At 40.5% G+C, this 15,374-nt stretch overlaps 1 protein-coding gene across 1 annotated transcript in view; it reads left to right on the top strand.

The window, feature by feature from the left end:
• The window catches only part of SH3BGRL2 (SH3 domain binding glutamate-rich protein like 2), a 46,634-nt gene extending 31,717 nt beyond the window's left edge, over positions 1-14,917 (top strand). Inside the window, exons 3-4 of the mRNA XM_010565820.1 lie at positions 9,090-9,170; positions 10,299-14,917. Of these exons, the coding sequence (XP_010564122.1) occupies positions 9,090-9,170; positions 10,299-10,313 (96 nt within the window). The 3' untranslated portion in view covers positions 10,314-14,917. The remainder of the gene's footprint in view (positions 1-9,089; positions 9,171-10,298) is intronic.
• Positions 14,918-15,374: the final 457 nt, after the last annotated feature.

Genomic DNA, 15,374 nt, shown 5'->3' with positions numbered 1-15,374 from the left:
GCACCACAGAGACATGGCGGGATGGCTCCTGTGAGTGGAGTGTTGGAAGGGAAGGATACAGGCTCTTTAGGAAGTGGAATGGAAACTTCCTATTGTGCCACACTTTCTTGAATAAAAGGGGTTTATTCTTGAAGGTGTCATGACTACTTTGGTTGAAGTCTTTTACAAAGGGCCAGTTCTACTAAAATACAGGATACATGGTATATGGGATATATGAGGAAAGAATAAGAAATACTAAGTAGCAGTAATACTTTGAGGGCACATAGTATTACACAGAGTATGGATGTAGCTGTATATTGGAACAATATCTAGAGAAGGCCATGGTTGTTGTCAGAGAACAACCAGGATGAAATAAGTGATTCAGTGCACCACTGTTCCACTAGTAACCATGCTAACGTAATTATTTTCTAAGAAACACTTTGAAGATACAGCGAAATTATAATCAATTTATAAGTAAAAATGGTGTTAATACATTGCAATGCCATTACAATTAGTGTGGCTTTCTTTCTTTACTAGCTTCCCATTTCTGTTCTTCTCTGAAGGAACCACAGAAAACAAAGGAAATGTTGAAAGGTGATTCTACGAGTGTCTAATTCCTAAAAGAAACAAATGGAAGGGGAAAATCCGTATTTCATTTAGCGCTCTGAGATATCACCTAATATTGATATGAATGAAATGCTCTAAGAGGAAAACCAACCAACATGTGGTTGTCATGTCCCTTGTAAAGTTACAGCTACCTTAAAGTGTGTCCAAGTTAAAATATGTGCATGCAGAGCTTCTGTGCAGCATGGTCAATTTACGTCTTTTAGCCATGACCTCATGTAAAAGGATGACTACCATAGTTAATTCCCTGACATTTCCATCCCTCCCTCTTTTCAAATTCCTGTTGTGGTCTGATTTGATAATATTCTTATCCAAACAATTTGTAAAATAACATGATGAGCTGGAATGTGCACAAAAGGGGGACGTGGCACCTGTTATCATTCATAGTACATACTGATTCTGCCACTGACTCCCCTGAATATTCCCCTGCCCCAGGTGGGCAGTACGCCAGTTTGAGGTTTTCAGTGCTTAGCTGGGGGAAGCCCTTCTGCACTTGGACTCCCTGTCTTAGAGGTGAGGGATATCCGTTCTTAGATAGTTGATGTCTGTGTACCCTGTCACAGTTGCTGAATGAATGTCAAACACCGCATCAGCCTGAGTTTGTCGTGTACTGTCCAAACAATACAGCTGTAGCTGACATCTGCTCCCTTTTATTAAAGCCTTTGTTTCTGGAAGCCTACAACTGAAGAGATTACTGAAATAAACATCTGGCCCTTAGGAGAGAAGTAACAGGTTGCTTTGTAGAGTCAATTGTATAAGCTTTTTAAAAATCCTGTGCAGAAATCTTATCAGAAGGTTAGGTAATTGAAAACTGTCATGTTTAGATTGTCCTGTGTTGTGCAGAAAAGATCTTCTTATTTTTGTGTATTTATATAATATCAAAAACCCCTCACGCATGCACACACACTCATTCTCCAAGGAGAGATGTGCTGAGTAAGAGTTTTCCATTGTAATCCTAATCAGATCAGTAAATGAATGTCATCTGTTCTAGAGAACTGAACTGCCCTTTTCAGGAAGGATGCTAACAGCTCATTCTCAATAGCATACAGTATTAACTCAGTCAGTAGCAAAGTGCTGATTCAATGCATTTAAATTATGAGTTCCCCAACTATTACATTGCCCCTTATATTAGAAGAATAGAGAGATCATAATCATATATTAAAAAAATATTGACAAAGAGAAACAAGTTCAAACAGCATGCCAATAGACTAATCTTTAAGTACTGTCCAATAAGTGCATTTTAAAAAACCTGTGAAAAGCAGTGCAAGCTACACTGGGGTAGGTTCCTTGTTTTTCTGCTTTTTAGTGTGGTAAGGATTGGTTTTCTGCTTCTTGGTGTGGTAAGCAATAAGGACTTGTCTGACATGTTTAACAAGCTCTTTCTCTTGTTGCAAACTAAAAGCAAACAGCAACAAAGCCAACTTGCTCATTTAAAGAAACTTACTGGAAGGAATTTTATTCACAGTTACTGTCTTTGAAACTTCATTAGATATAATGTTCTCCCAATCTTAGTTGCAGTAATGGATAGACAGTGTCTGTATAATTGCTAATTGTAAATGAAATCTACTTTGTGTTAATGTTTTACTTTGACCCAATGCCATCACGCTTGTGTTATGTTCTTTGAAGCACAAATAATTATTTATGCTGATCTGCAGTACTGCCAATTTTAACTTTGATGTGCAGTAGATAGTTTCTCCCAGCAGTGACAGTGTTTATTTAAACAAGCCTCAGTGTACCTGCTTAACAAAGTGCTGAGCCAAATTAATTATGGCAGTGTCTGTAATCACATCACTATAGTGATCTGGTTTCCCAGCACCAGGAATACACCACACTTAAGGTTTCCACATCACAGTTGGGATACAGCTACTGCTGTAGCCAAGTTGAGCTTTGTGAACTTGGCAGTTGCTGCTGAGAGAAGGAGGAGCTACCCTGGAAGCGTGATTCTAAAGAGGAAGGAATTCCCAAGGACCAACAGTTTTCCTACTGAAGTAAATTGACGTAAAACCCACATGAATGCCAGAAGGACATAAAACATTTGTGTCATAATGAGGAGTTAAATCCCAATTTCCTGAATGCTTGTCCACTATCTCAAAGACTAAGCTGCTCTTAGTTTACTGTAGCGTTTGGGCAGGGGATGGCTGTTGGGATTTCTGCATAAACTAGACATTAAGAGAGTTCTCCTGTCTTTGATTAATCTGGTTTTAAAGAGGTGCAAAGCAACCACAGCACATTTTACTTTCAGGAAAAACTGCAAGGATTCAGGTTTTGAAAACAAAGCTATGTAAGTGTGAGGCTTGTGTTTCGGGTTTTTTTTTTTTTTACCAGCATACTAAGTGGACAGTATCACTTGACTTTGCTGATTATTTTAAAACTTTGTGTAAGATACACCTTAAGATAACATAAGTGGCCTTAAATGTGAGTCTGAAGGTCCATCTCGCCCAGTTTTGTCCCAACAGTGGCCATAAGCATATGCCTAGTAAAGACTACAAGCAACTCAAGCATATAAAATACTTCTGTTGAGTATGTATGTTCCCTATCTCTAGCTGTTTTTCTGAAACAAGTATCACTTTAACGTATTTAGTAATTCTTACTACATTTCTCTTTCATGAACTTCAGCCTTCTGGTGAAGCCATGTAAATATTTAGCATCTTTAGTGTGCTCTGGCAATGTGCTCCATGGGTCCACTGAGCTCTACATCTAGTACCAACTGTCCTGCCACCACAGTGAGCTTCATAGCCTTCCTCCCATTACCACCTGGGGTAACTGCTCCTGAAGACCTTTGCAGCCATGGCCTGCCTCTCTATGCTGGTTTAGAGTCACTCAGCAGGAGCAGGGAAAGCAAAGAAGAGCTTTATTCCATGCAAGGCCAGCAAGATTTTGCTTGTCTATAGGTGAGCTGTTGAAACTTCAGTAGTTAGCTTTGTTTGTTTTCAACAAAGCAAGAGCTTACTAGGTCAGCTAATCCATTCCCCGGTAGCTCTTAGAGCATCTTTAATGCTGTAACTGTTCTGGTGGTAAAACAAAGGGTCTGTATCTTGCTCAGACTACTTGGTGGGTGATCAAGCTGCCATTGACTTTAAGGGTGAGGAGCCAGGCCTAAAGCAGTCAGATGGCTGTTATCCTGTTAAGAAGCCTTTTCTGACTTGAAATAGCTTTTTACTTACCTTATTTATACTCCTGTCACTTATCTATCCCCTCAAACCATCCTGAGATATATTTTTTTCTCCTAACTGGCATTTGTCATTCTTGGTAACCTTTCATACCCTCGTCTTTGTGATTTATCACCTGTATTTTTGGCTTTTCAACTTTTCCAGAGGGATTGAGCATCTATGTGTCACTGATGATTCATGTCCACTGTCTCTATGTCCCCTTAGTTTCAGTAGCCTTAATCAGCTACTGATGTTGCCAGAATTTTATACATTAATAATGTGTAATTAGCAGCTCTGGAAAGCACCAAGGATCATAATTTAAAGTGATACAGTCAAAATTATATTTGTGTACATAGTTGCCTTTTGAAGTGGGGCAGTGGGTGGCAGTTTGCCCTGCTCCTATATTTTTAGCTTAACAGCTGCTTTCTGAATGCCTCCAGGGCATCAGTGGGAGCCGCTTTCTTGCACAGGGGCAAGACAGCGCTGCTCAGCTGATCCCAGCAAAGCCACGGTGCCCGCTGGCTTGGTAGAGCTGCTTGGAACAGTGACAAAGGGATTGAAGTAACTTGCTACCTGTGGTGAAGCCTGGTGCAGAAACAGAGAACCATGGCCTTGCCAAAAACACAGATGGTGCTGCCCTTCCTCTGTGGGAGGCAGAGTATCCCACGGAGTTTTTCTAAGTGGAACCCATTGGCTCGCAAGTACGTTGGGCTCTTGCCTGTGCATGAAGCTCTCAGCTTCCACTGAGCTTGGCACCATTTTCCTTCTTCAGCCTCAGCATCTACTGCAGGTGGCAGTGGGATGTTCTTTATGTGATACAAGAATTTTCATGTCCTCACCCATGGATTTACTGTCTTTATATATCTGGCCCAAATCTGCACAGACTTTCTCTCCTTATAAAGGTAAGGTCAAAGGCAGGATGTTTTTGGAACATCTGTTACCTCACCTGTGTTACAGGGAAAGCCAGGGATGCCCACTTTGAACTCCTACCACATGCCAAAGCACAACTGATGAGTCCTTGAGATCATGCTTCTCAAAAATCTCTTAAGAAACTACCATACTGAAGTGATTTATTTCATCTTTTATAGGACTATTATGCATTTTTATAACATTTTTGTCACATTTGAATATTTTGGGATCATATGTTTTCATTGCAGAGATTAGTAGGAAAATGCTCCTATTTAAAATTTTACTGCTACTTTATCTAAAAGCATCATGCTTCTTCCCCCCACCCCCATGAAAGTAAGAAGTCAATAGCATTTTAATATGTTTTGCAATGCAGATATTTCAAAACATCGGGGAGATTTCTTCTGGTGGATAATCTCTTCTGGTTATTAAATATTCTGCTCCTTTTAAAATCAATCAGTTCATTGGGTTTTGTGCTCTTTCAAACCTACACTTACTCAGTTTAGCTCATTGTTTAACCTTCACGAGCTTTTCAGCAAGTGAATCCATGTTTGATGTAAAATGTGGAAAAAACATACTAAATCAGGCCTGGGTACTTCTGGAAGTAAAAATTGATAACTAGCATTTGCAGAAAGCTTTTTATGATTAAGTCTTAGATGACTTTACAGAGGTTGAGGTAAACAGATGTTCACAGATTGGTGGATTAGCTGAGTCACAAAGTCATTGTCAGAGCCAGGAATGCAGCCTTATTTCTTATGACATTATTTTCAGGCTGTGAATCCTTCCCTGCCCTGTTTTTCTTTCCAATTTATTAACAAAGAATGAAAAAACCATGATCTTAGATTAGTGATGGTTTTAGAGCTATTTGAAGTGCTGGGCTTAACACACTTCAGGAGAACCTCAGAACAGCAATGAGATGATGACTCACCCGAACAAACAGAGAGCCTTCCTTGGACAAACTGTTGAGACAAACAGGTGTCTGGGGGTTCATGAAAACTGCCTGTGTGCTTAGGAGGAACGGGTGCTCCTGGCAGGGAGTGAAAATGATGTCTGTCTTGAGCCACGCTGCTGCAGAAATGCTTGCAATAGCTGCCTGCCCACAGGTTGGCTGCTTACAAATGACAGGGCTGTAATGAGCAGCTTAAGGCAATTTAACCTTGCCCTGATATTAAAGGGGAGGTGCCCTTGTTCTTCTCACTGTGGGTTGTACTCATCCGCTGCTCCCCTACCTTCAGCTCCAGAGACAGTGTGACTTACTTGTAGATGAACCCAGTGGAGAAAATTAAGGTTATTTCTCAGTTAGATCAGGCGCTGTCTCCACATGTTGCTTATATAGCTTGTGTCCCTCATGACTTTTCATGTGCTTTAGCAGAGTCAGGCTGGACCTTTTCCAGGTTTAACAGCATCCATGCAGTTTTTGAGTCTCATTCGCAGAGGTCCAGGGCTTAATCAAACATCCTTCTGCAGACCTTCAGTATTACTTACTACTCCTCTAGGTATTCAATGATTACATTGTCCCTTTTTAATCCATGGCATTGCTGGGGCTGCTTTCAGTACTGTTTCAGCTTATGCCATGGCTTAGTTGTGAGGTCTGTCTATTTTATTTGGATTTACTTTCTGGCTATTAATTGTAAATTTATGTTAATTCAGAAATTAGCACCAGTTCGTCACCTTTAATGATTTTTTTTTGAATTGATGCAAAAATGTCTATTTCCTCTGTTTAATTATATGTTTAATTTCAAAGTTTGGTAAAACAGACCATACCATACCTAAAATTAACACTGAGGGAACTTAAAATTGTGTCTAATATCTTCATATGTTAGCATTTTAAACAGTAAAGGTAATAGTTCTGTGCTCATAAAGATAAGCAGCATCTGTCTGCAAAGCCTGTTTTCCAGTCTATGATGCTGATTATTGCAGGAGATTCTACCTTCCTTTGCTCCAGAACTGCTTTATTCTTTGATGTGTTTCATTCCCCTGGTTGTGAAAGCAAATAAACTTGCCTCTTCCCATAGAGTGAAGTGAGTAGATGGTATTCCTTGGAAATTATGTATTGCATATAGAGAAAACCATGGAACTGAAAACCAGATAGAAAAAATGCATGTGCGCTCTCTCTCTGTGTATATACGTAGATATACACATGTGTATGGAAACTGAAAGGATGAGTAGACATAAAGCTTAGTCCTGGAGTGTTGACTTATTGCCCTAGTCTATAGCACAGCAATATGCCATATTTTACGAAGATGATAACAAAAAGACACCTTAAGAATGTTTACTCTTTCTGCTTAAGTCAGCTAATATGTCTGGGGCCTGATGACCATCATAGATTCCTGCTGGCCTCTCTGTGTCTTTCAGGGCCGATGCTTTTAGTATAGAGGGTTAGGCTGGGAAACTGCCTCTGTGCAGCTATGTTTTTTTCTGGACTAAGGGTATTTGAATGATTATGCAAAGTATCACTTTGCTAGGACAGTAGTGTTCACATTGGTATAGCAGTATATCATTATGGAAATGCTGGGAAAGCATCTTTGTCTAGTGCACCATAAAGGTTTTAAGAGAAATTCTGCACATCTGCAGGATGATTATGGATCTCGTGGGAGGTATATTATCCTTGCTATGGTGACTATGTATTTTCTGTCCAAACAATCTTTTATTTTATGTTGGTGGAGAGAAAAAAAGAGAACAAAGAGAAGTAAAGTCTTCATCTACAAGCACATACTCTCCTTACAAAGTTATTTCACAAAATACCAACCACCCTTCTGCAAGGATATAATTTGGTATATCTTACAATTGGGTCTGGCGGGTGGGATGAAGGGCTATTGAGGGATTCACGCTGGATTGTGAAATTCTAGGAAGCAGAATGTTTGCCCAGCCCATTTTTGCTTCCTGCTCAAGATCTGAGAAGCCAAAATGTAAGCACAAGTGAATATTGGTTAGACATGAGTAAACTCTGGTTGGAAGATAAAAGAAGGTTCCTAATCTTTGCATATCCTATGATGGCCTTCCAAGAACAGCCAGATCAGAGAAAGATTTCTGCTTTTCAATTAGAGCTTCTTCTGTTTATTTTACATGGTCCCCTGTGATTGTGGGGTGGTTTGTGAGGTTACAGGTTCAAGAGAAGGCAGGAGTAGGATGCAAGTGGGCAAAGCAGCTGCTGCTGGGGAAAAATTGAGATCCAATTTCAGGGAAAGCACCTGAAACTGTAACAGTGAGAGATGAGCTCTCAAAAAGTAATGAGATTAGAGTTTAGGAGCCAAAGAAGTGCTAACTTCGGGGGTTGGGTGCATTGGGAATGACTGTTACACAGATGGGAAGCATGTGGAGGCACAGAGATTGCGTGTTACTATTCTGTATTGAAAGCATGTATGTGTATAGTCAATATTTAAAGGGATTTCTCTTGTTGAATGCTTTCAAGTGTAACTACTAATCTTAGATATTTAGAGACAATTGCTATGTAGTGATGAGCACATACCTGAAATTTCCTGACATTTACAGAGTATTTTACATGTCAGAAGTGGTTAAGCAAGGATTAATATTTCCGTTTTGCAGTTACGTGGTGGAGGAAAAGAGTCTGAACTGGGTGTTTTATTGTTTGCTAGCGGTCATAGAGGAAATCTTTGTCAAACCACAAAGAGAACCTGAAACTTCTTGGCTTCTTGCCATATGCCAAATCCGTTCACTAAACTGTACTCTGTTTTTCTCTTTTTCCCTTGAGAACTGAATATTGTCAGCTCATCTGATGATAGGAGAGTAGCAGGTATCCAATGCAATAAACAAATCAGTAAAAGTAGTAGTAACACTTCAAGATCAGAACCTGATCATAAGCAGCTGAAACCTAAAAGGGACTTAATCATGATAATGAAGCTTGTTTTTTGTCCTTCTATACAAGAAGTTTCTTTATGGTAACATTTTATATTTATCTGTGTGGTTGGCTGTCCAGGGCTGAGATATGATTGCTGATTTCGAAGGATACAATGATGATGAAGTCTCTGTTCCACCACAGAAGAAATAAAGAGTTCAGCTGCCTTAGGACTACTTCTTGGATGTTTCCATCTTAGGAAGTATTTTGTTAGCTAAAATGCAAATTGGAAACCCGGTCAGGAACTTAACTTGCATTGTTAGGCACTTAAATACCTTTAAAATATACCCACAATAGATTTCCTTTTAATGCAAGTCCATGTTTATATTTTCCTGTCAAATAAAGTAGTGAAAGGTGTTGTAGTTAGAGAATTTATGTGTTTTTCTTTGCCATTGTAGTCAGTGATACCATTGCAGTTTAGAATAGCTTTTAGGTTTGCATAGGAGTGTGTGGGTAAGTATCGGTGTTTTCCTGAGCATTGTTATGTATCACCCTTTAGTCTAATACATGGTGTGGTAAGATGAATCAGGAAAACATGAATACAAATGTTGACTCTTTTTTTTTTTTCTTTCTAGGATTATGATGGCTTTTTTGAATCAAAGGAGAGCAACACTGTCTTCTCCTTTCTTGGATTGAAACCTACTTTGGCCTCAAAGGTCAGTGTAGTATTGCAGAATTTTCATGGAATTCTTGAAATATTGAGATTGAATTTTCTTTGAACCAAAAGAACTCTATGTGTTCAGATGCACCACTGCCCTGATCCATACCTTGTCCATATCAACTTAATGCTAATGAGGTAATTGAAACGTTTGCAATGAGAAGCAAAGCATTTTAAATGAAAACAAGCATAAACAAGGGAGTTAATTTGAAACAGCAGATAAATTAAGTTTAAAGAATATGTTCTCCTTCACATTATCAATCTAAATTGAAAGCAACTGACTTAATTATAACCAAAGACAGAACTAGAATCTTAATCACTGCAGCTTATGTCACCAAAACTTCATCTTACTGAGCTGGCCTGGCATAATGGCTCAACCAGGACAGCATTTATTCATTAGGCATTAGTTTGTTTTTTTTTTTTAAAATGCTGAAATGCTAAAGCAGTCAGGAGTTCTATCAACTTTTTGGGTAAGAATTCAGTTTTAACAAATACATATATACGGGTCAGAACACAAAGCCAGATAACATCTTTCTGTTGAGGGCAGTATAATAAAGGAGATTTTATTGCCATATGGAAGCCTGGACACTTGTTCAAAGAGACTGCAGTAGGTCAGACACATAGGGGAGGATTTTTCTTCCCTTTACTACTGTAGATATAGCTGTGTTTGGTAGTAGTACTGTTTCAGGCCTGGATGCTAGCTCTTGGGTATCTGTAGAGTTCCTCTTCTTCCAGAAATTCATTTGTTTCTGGACCCCCCATGAGGGACAGGAGTGAGAGGGAACCTCAGCAGGGAACCGCAAAAACAGGTTATTTTGGCAGGTTGCCTTGCTTTGTAGCTTGAAGAACTAGTCCTAGGAAAAAGATGATGTCCTACTGCAATCAGAAATAGCAGTTTCTATGCAGCTCTGTTCCTGGGAAATAACCTGTTGTGGGCCTGGAGGAGTGTCTCTATAAACTTGGCCAGATCACTGCTTCATTCTGGTAGTACTTCAGAGTGATGCATCCTCAGCTGCTGTGTGAAGCAGGGTTAGGGGCACCTTATGTGTGAAGATCACTGACACAGGAGATGAGAAAGTATTCATAGTATTAATAATCTTCTTTTTTTCTGTTTTCTTCTAAATAGGAGTCAGAACCCTAGAAAGCCTATCTGAAGTATGGACAAGCACATCTCCTGGATGAATGACCCTGTTCTTCAGCACACAACAGCTTCCCTAATGGATCACTGTGATAGAGCAAACATGCATCAGTAGTAGTAGTCTGCTTGCCATGAGATGGTGCTCCTCAATAATGTGGAGTTAATAACACATATATGAACCAGGATTAAGGCCAGGCTACTCATCTTCCTTTTAAAAATACTCATTGTTAATGTTTCACTTTTGTCTTTGGATTGTTTTTGCAACTGGCACTGATACTCTAACAGACAAGTATGTTTGAGAATAAGGAGTGGAGGTGTAGAGCTTCTATCGTTCATGGATATACTTATGTAGTCAGATTCCTTATCTTTTTAATTCTTTCAACTACTGTAGTTGAAGTTAGCTCATCATGATAGTTGGAGTGCTGGTGGTTATTAGAATGTTTGTGCTGGCTATGATCCAGAAGGTAAAAATTGTCAATCTTAAGATCTCAGTCTAAGCTGATAACTGCCGTATTTCTGCTCTACACGTATTTATTGTGATGTTTATGCTAGATCATGTTTATTGTAAGAGACATGGGCTGCTAAACTTGTTCGTGAAAACCTGATTTGTCTAATGATGCACATTGCAACTGACTGTTTAAAAACAGTTGTTATCATGGAGGAGGTGCCAAAGTAAAATATTTTGGCATGGTTCCTGTTCCAAATGCAGGTGAAATGTGCAGGAAAACACTTGATGGAAAATACTGGGTAGTTCAGAAGAAGAGGTCTCATAGCTAATGATAATATTAAGTTATCTCTTAACTGAGAAAGACTCAACACCCAAAGTTGGAGCTCTATAGTTAGACTGTCTTAAAATGAATTTTTGCCAAAACCTTGAGTTTAACTTTAGTAACACCCACCTTCAAGCTCCACCATTAGCCACTTGAGAGTCAGGGGGATATGTTGAGAACCAGGGCTCAGTCACATGGATGGTTAAACACTCTGCCGTGGTCCAAGAGCACACCTAACTCTCCCAGCTGTTGTCCTGGTTATATCCCCCGGTGTGGAAATGTGGAGGTGCCTCAAAGACAGTGAGAAAGCTGAGTGTGTGCTTTGCTGGATGAGGCCACAAGGGTCAGCTCAGCTGAGGAACAGGAGCCAAGTAAAGGAAGTGGAGATTGTTCCAGTGGGACTGCATTGATGCACGTAGCAGAACTTAGGCCTGTGACTTGCCAATAACCATGACAAAATGCATTCTAGACAGACGTCAAATTGCATTATGCATTTTGAATCAAGTCTGGCTAGGAAAATAACAGCTATGCTGTAATGTAGCTTTTACTCAAGTGATTTCATAATGACAGGGTAGTGCCATTCCAAGAAATGTCCTTATGTCTTTGGGTAAATGAAAGACAACCGTTATGTGGGAAAGCTTCTTTGCAATCACAGCATCACTTAGACTGTGTGGCTTGAAGGAAGCCAAACTTGTAGAAAGTGTCAGAAGGCAACACTGTGCAACAAATCACATGTTCTGTTAAAATCAGTATCCGAGACATGTTAGTTGGAATGGACAACTGGAGGTCATCTGGTCCAGCACTGTCAAAATCAGGGCTAACAGCAACACTAGCTTGGATCAGATATGGGTTTGTCTAGCAGAGTGTTAAAAATATCCAAAGATGAAGATCTCATAACCCTCTAGGTAACCTGTGCCAGTCCTGCAGTACTCTCCTAGTGAAAACTTTTAATGTCCAGCCTCAACTCCTAGGCTGTAATTTGTGGCTGCTGCCTTTGCTATGTTTTCTGGCGCTGACAGGAAGAGATTGGCACCATCCTTTTTGTAACTGCCCTCAAGATAGTTGTAGGCTACCATTAGATCACCTCTTAGCCACCTTCTTACCAGACTCTTCACAGGCTGTGTGCTTTAGGCCCCTGGCTGCTTTGCTTTGGTGGAGGGCAACTCTTCCCAGTTTGTTCACATTCCTCTGGAACTGGGAGAAGGTCCCAAAACAATATTTTGGATGTGGCCTCACTGGTGCTGAGCAGAGGAGATAAGAACTTTACTCCGCCTGCAGGCCACATTTTTCCTGAAGTAGGGCACTGCATGCTTTCCCCTATTTACAGTGAGTACATTGCAGGCTTATGATCAACCTGGCATTCACTAAAATCCCCAGGTCCCTTCAGCAGGGGTATTACTCTTGTCAGTCGGTTCCCAGCCCACACAGATGCTTTGCCACCCCCAAGGACAGAACTTGTCCTTATCAAACTTCATGAGGTTTCTGCTAGCCCAGTTCTCAAGGTTATTGAGATGCCACTGGACTGAAGCTCTGCCAGCTGTTACCAACCACTGAAGCATGTTCAGGTGTTGTTCACAGATTTGCTGAGGGTGCACATGAGGTCATTATCCAAGTCCCTGCTGAAGATGCTGAACGATAGGGGAACTGTAGCCTCTCAGATTTTGGACGATGGCTTACTCACGACTACAGAGGTATGACATGAACAATATTCATGACTACCAGTTGCTGGAGTAAAGAACAGGTAACCTTCCTGTTCATGTTGTTTCAGCTACAAACTGCTTACAGCTGTATGGCTTTTCCCTCTAGTACAAAGGCAAGAAAGCTTTAGTAAAGGAGATGTTAAAGGACTCCATCCATAAATCAGTTTCTCTTTGGATCCTTTGGTGCCTCCTCAGCTCAAGTTAAAGGGCTAGATGGAGCAAGAGCACACACAGATTTCAAGTCCATGGTTGTATTTAATCATCAAAATCTTAGCTACAGCACCTTCTCTAGAGGAATCCTGAATGGGAGTTGATAACATGCATGTACATATATGTATGTGCATTTTTAAAAATTATGCAGTCTGTGGTAAGTTATTGTGACATTCTTGTCTCCAATCCCGTATTTCCATGAGACTTGAACCTCACTATAGGAAGGGGATGTGACATAAGGTGGAGCTGTACATTGTTAACTTCACCAAGTTCAATATAACTATTCCTAAAAAAAAATTAAAGAAAAATATTTAACTTTGCAAATGAATACAGATATAAATTTACATAATTACACAGTCGATGATTACAGAGAAGCCATCCTGGATTTATCATGTACTTGATATGTTGTAAACTTTGAGAACTGCCTGAAGTTCCAGCTTCAAAAAACTTACCTAAGTGTGTAAGTTTATACACATGAGTAATCCTGGGTGAAATCCCAAGCTTACTGATGTGAAAGGCAAAACCACACTGATTTCTCCAGGGATGAAATTAGTTTCACAAAACTCCTCTTGAATTTTGATAATTGTAGAATAGAAGTCTCCCGTTCAGTGGAGAGCTAGTCCTGTTAGAGCTGTTAGGTAAACCTAGCTTATTTCAGAGCACACATGTGGGCATAATCAGTTGTGTGGAGGACAACACTAGCTCCAAAGATATCCTGCTTGCTTGCATGGATTGGCACTGTAAGTCCCTTAGAATACGTGCTTTTGAATTATAACTGGCTAGTTAAAAAAAAAAAAAGTATATATTTTGCTTGAATGTGAATTTGGTCTGTTGTCGACAGCCTTATTTTTGTAATGAAAGCAAGTAGAGTTCTAGTTTGTTACACAGGATGATCCGGAATTTTTTAAACCAGTTTTGTAATAGTGAAATGTAACTATCAGGTAACTGAAAAGGTCTGTGGAAGATAGAGCCATTTATTGAAAGAAATAACAAATTCTTAATTCTGTTTAAAATGCTTGCATATAAAGGTATGCTTGAGAACCAAATGATCCCAATTTTTAGCTAATACTTGTAACTACCCCACTTTTTAAAAGGGAGAGCAGTGTGAATTAAACTGTAAATCTTTGTACCTAGCTAAAGTTGCTGTGTGGGCTGACGTGCACATGCACATTCACTGTATCAGTGGCTTTGATAGAGGTGGTTTTGTTTGTGCCACACACTACTGGATAGTGCCTTGCCAGAAAGAGGTCTGTTTCTGTAGGGTCTTCCTAGATGCACTTAAACTTTGAACTGAGAAAGGGGTAGTTTCTATATTGCTACTTTTTTAATAATGCAGTAAATGGATTTTGAGGCCTGAGTCAAAAGACACATGGTTTGTAAGGATGAAACAGTTTTTGAAGAGTCTTTTGAACTCTTGATTTTTCTTAGTGTGGCTTTCTCTTTTTTTTCTTTTCCTTTTTGTTGACTGTCTAGAATCAATTCTTCCAAGGGAAGTAAAGCCCCTAAATCCATGTTTGCACTTTAAAATAACTATCTGATTCCAAGTGTTGAGCAGCCCAAGTGCTATCACTGAAGTGAAGAGGAGCTACCAAGCTCTCAGTGGATTTCTTGGTTGTCCCTCCCTGCCCTGTCCCCCCATCAGGCCATTGATTTAGGGAGTCCAGTTCTGGGAATACCACGATTCAGAAGTAGGACCCTGAGATTTTAGGCAGTGCCTTGTGGCACAACACAGGAGTGGAAGAGTGGGGTCATCACCAGGAAAGTGCCAAATCCCCTTAGTCTTCAGTGACTTGTCCACTGATTTCACTAGATCTTGGTGCGAGTGGTGGGAGGAGGAGGGATCCCCACGTATTCGCCTGGCACAGAGAGCGGGAGTGGAAGACTTGGTGCAGAATGGCCCACAGCTTGCTGGCGGCAGCCCTTGGCCGGCCGTGCCGCGTGTGAAGCCACGCAGCGCCGCTCTCCACGGGACTCCAGCCTGTCCTTCACTCTCTTGCTCCCTAAGGAATTTGGGAGGGGAAACGGAGAACAGCTTCTTGAGAGCAGTCCTTCAGCCAGGGCAGATCCGGCTTACTCCCTTCATCCTATTTATCCCTTCCTCATGTGCTTCGTCCTGTCCTGCGTAGACCTACCTGCGTGCAAAGCTTCCACTCCTGGCCACTTGTGACATCCCTATGAGGTCGCAAGCACAGAGCTGGTGTTCACCGTCACGGCGTCAGTGTCTCGTAACTCGCGGGGGGACGGAGCACGTTGCATCCTAGGCTGTGTACACGTTATATATTAAAACCGTGTTCGTCTAATAAAAAATGTAATTCAAAAAAGACGTTTGGAATGTGTGGTATATGCCAAAGGAAACAGTGAAGAAATCCGAGTCTTTATTCTTG

Source organism: Haliaeetus leucocephalus, unplaced genomic scaffold (genome assembly GCF_000737465.1).
Source record: "Haliaeetus leucocephalus isolate CR32 unplaced genomic scaffold, Haliaeetus_leucocephalus-4.0 Scaffold195, whole genome shotgun sequence".
In the NCBI taxonomy this organism is placed as follows: Eukaryota; Metazoa; Chordata; class Aves; order Accipitriformes; family Accipitridae; genus Haliaeetus; species Haliaeetus leucocephalus.
Note: the sequence above shows the minus strand (reverse complement) of the source record. Positions and strands in the feature narration are given on the sequence as shown.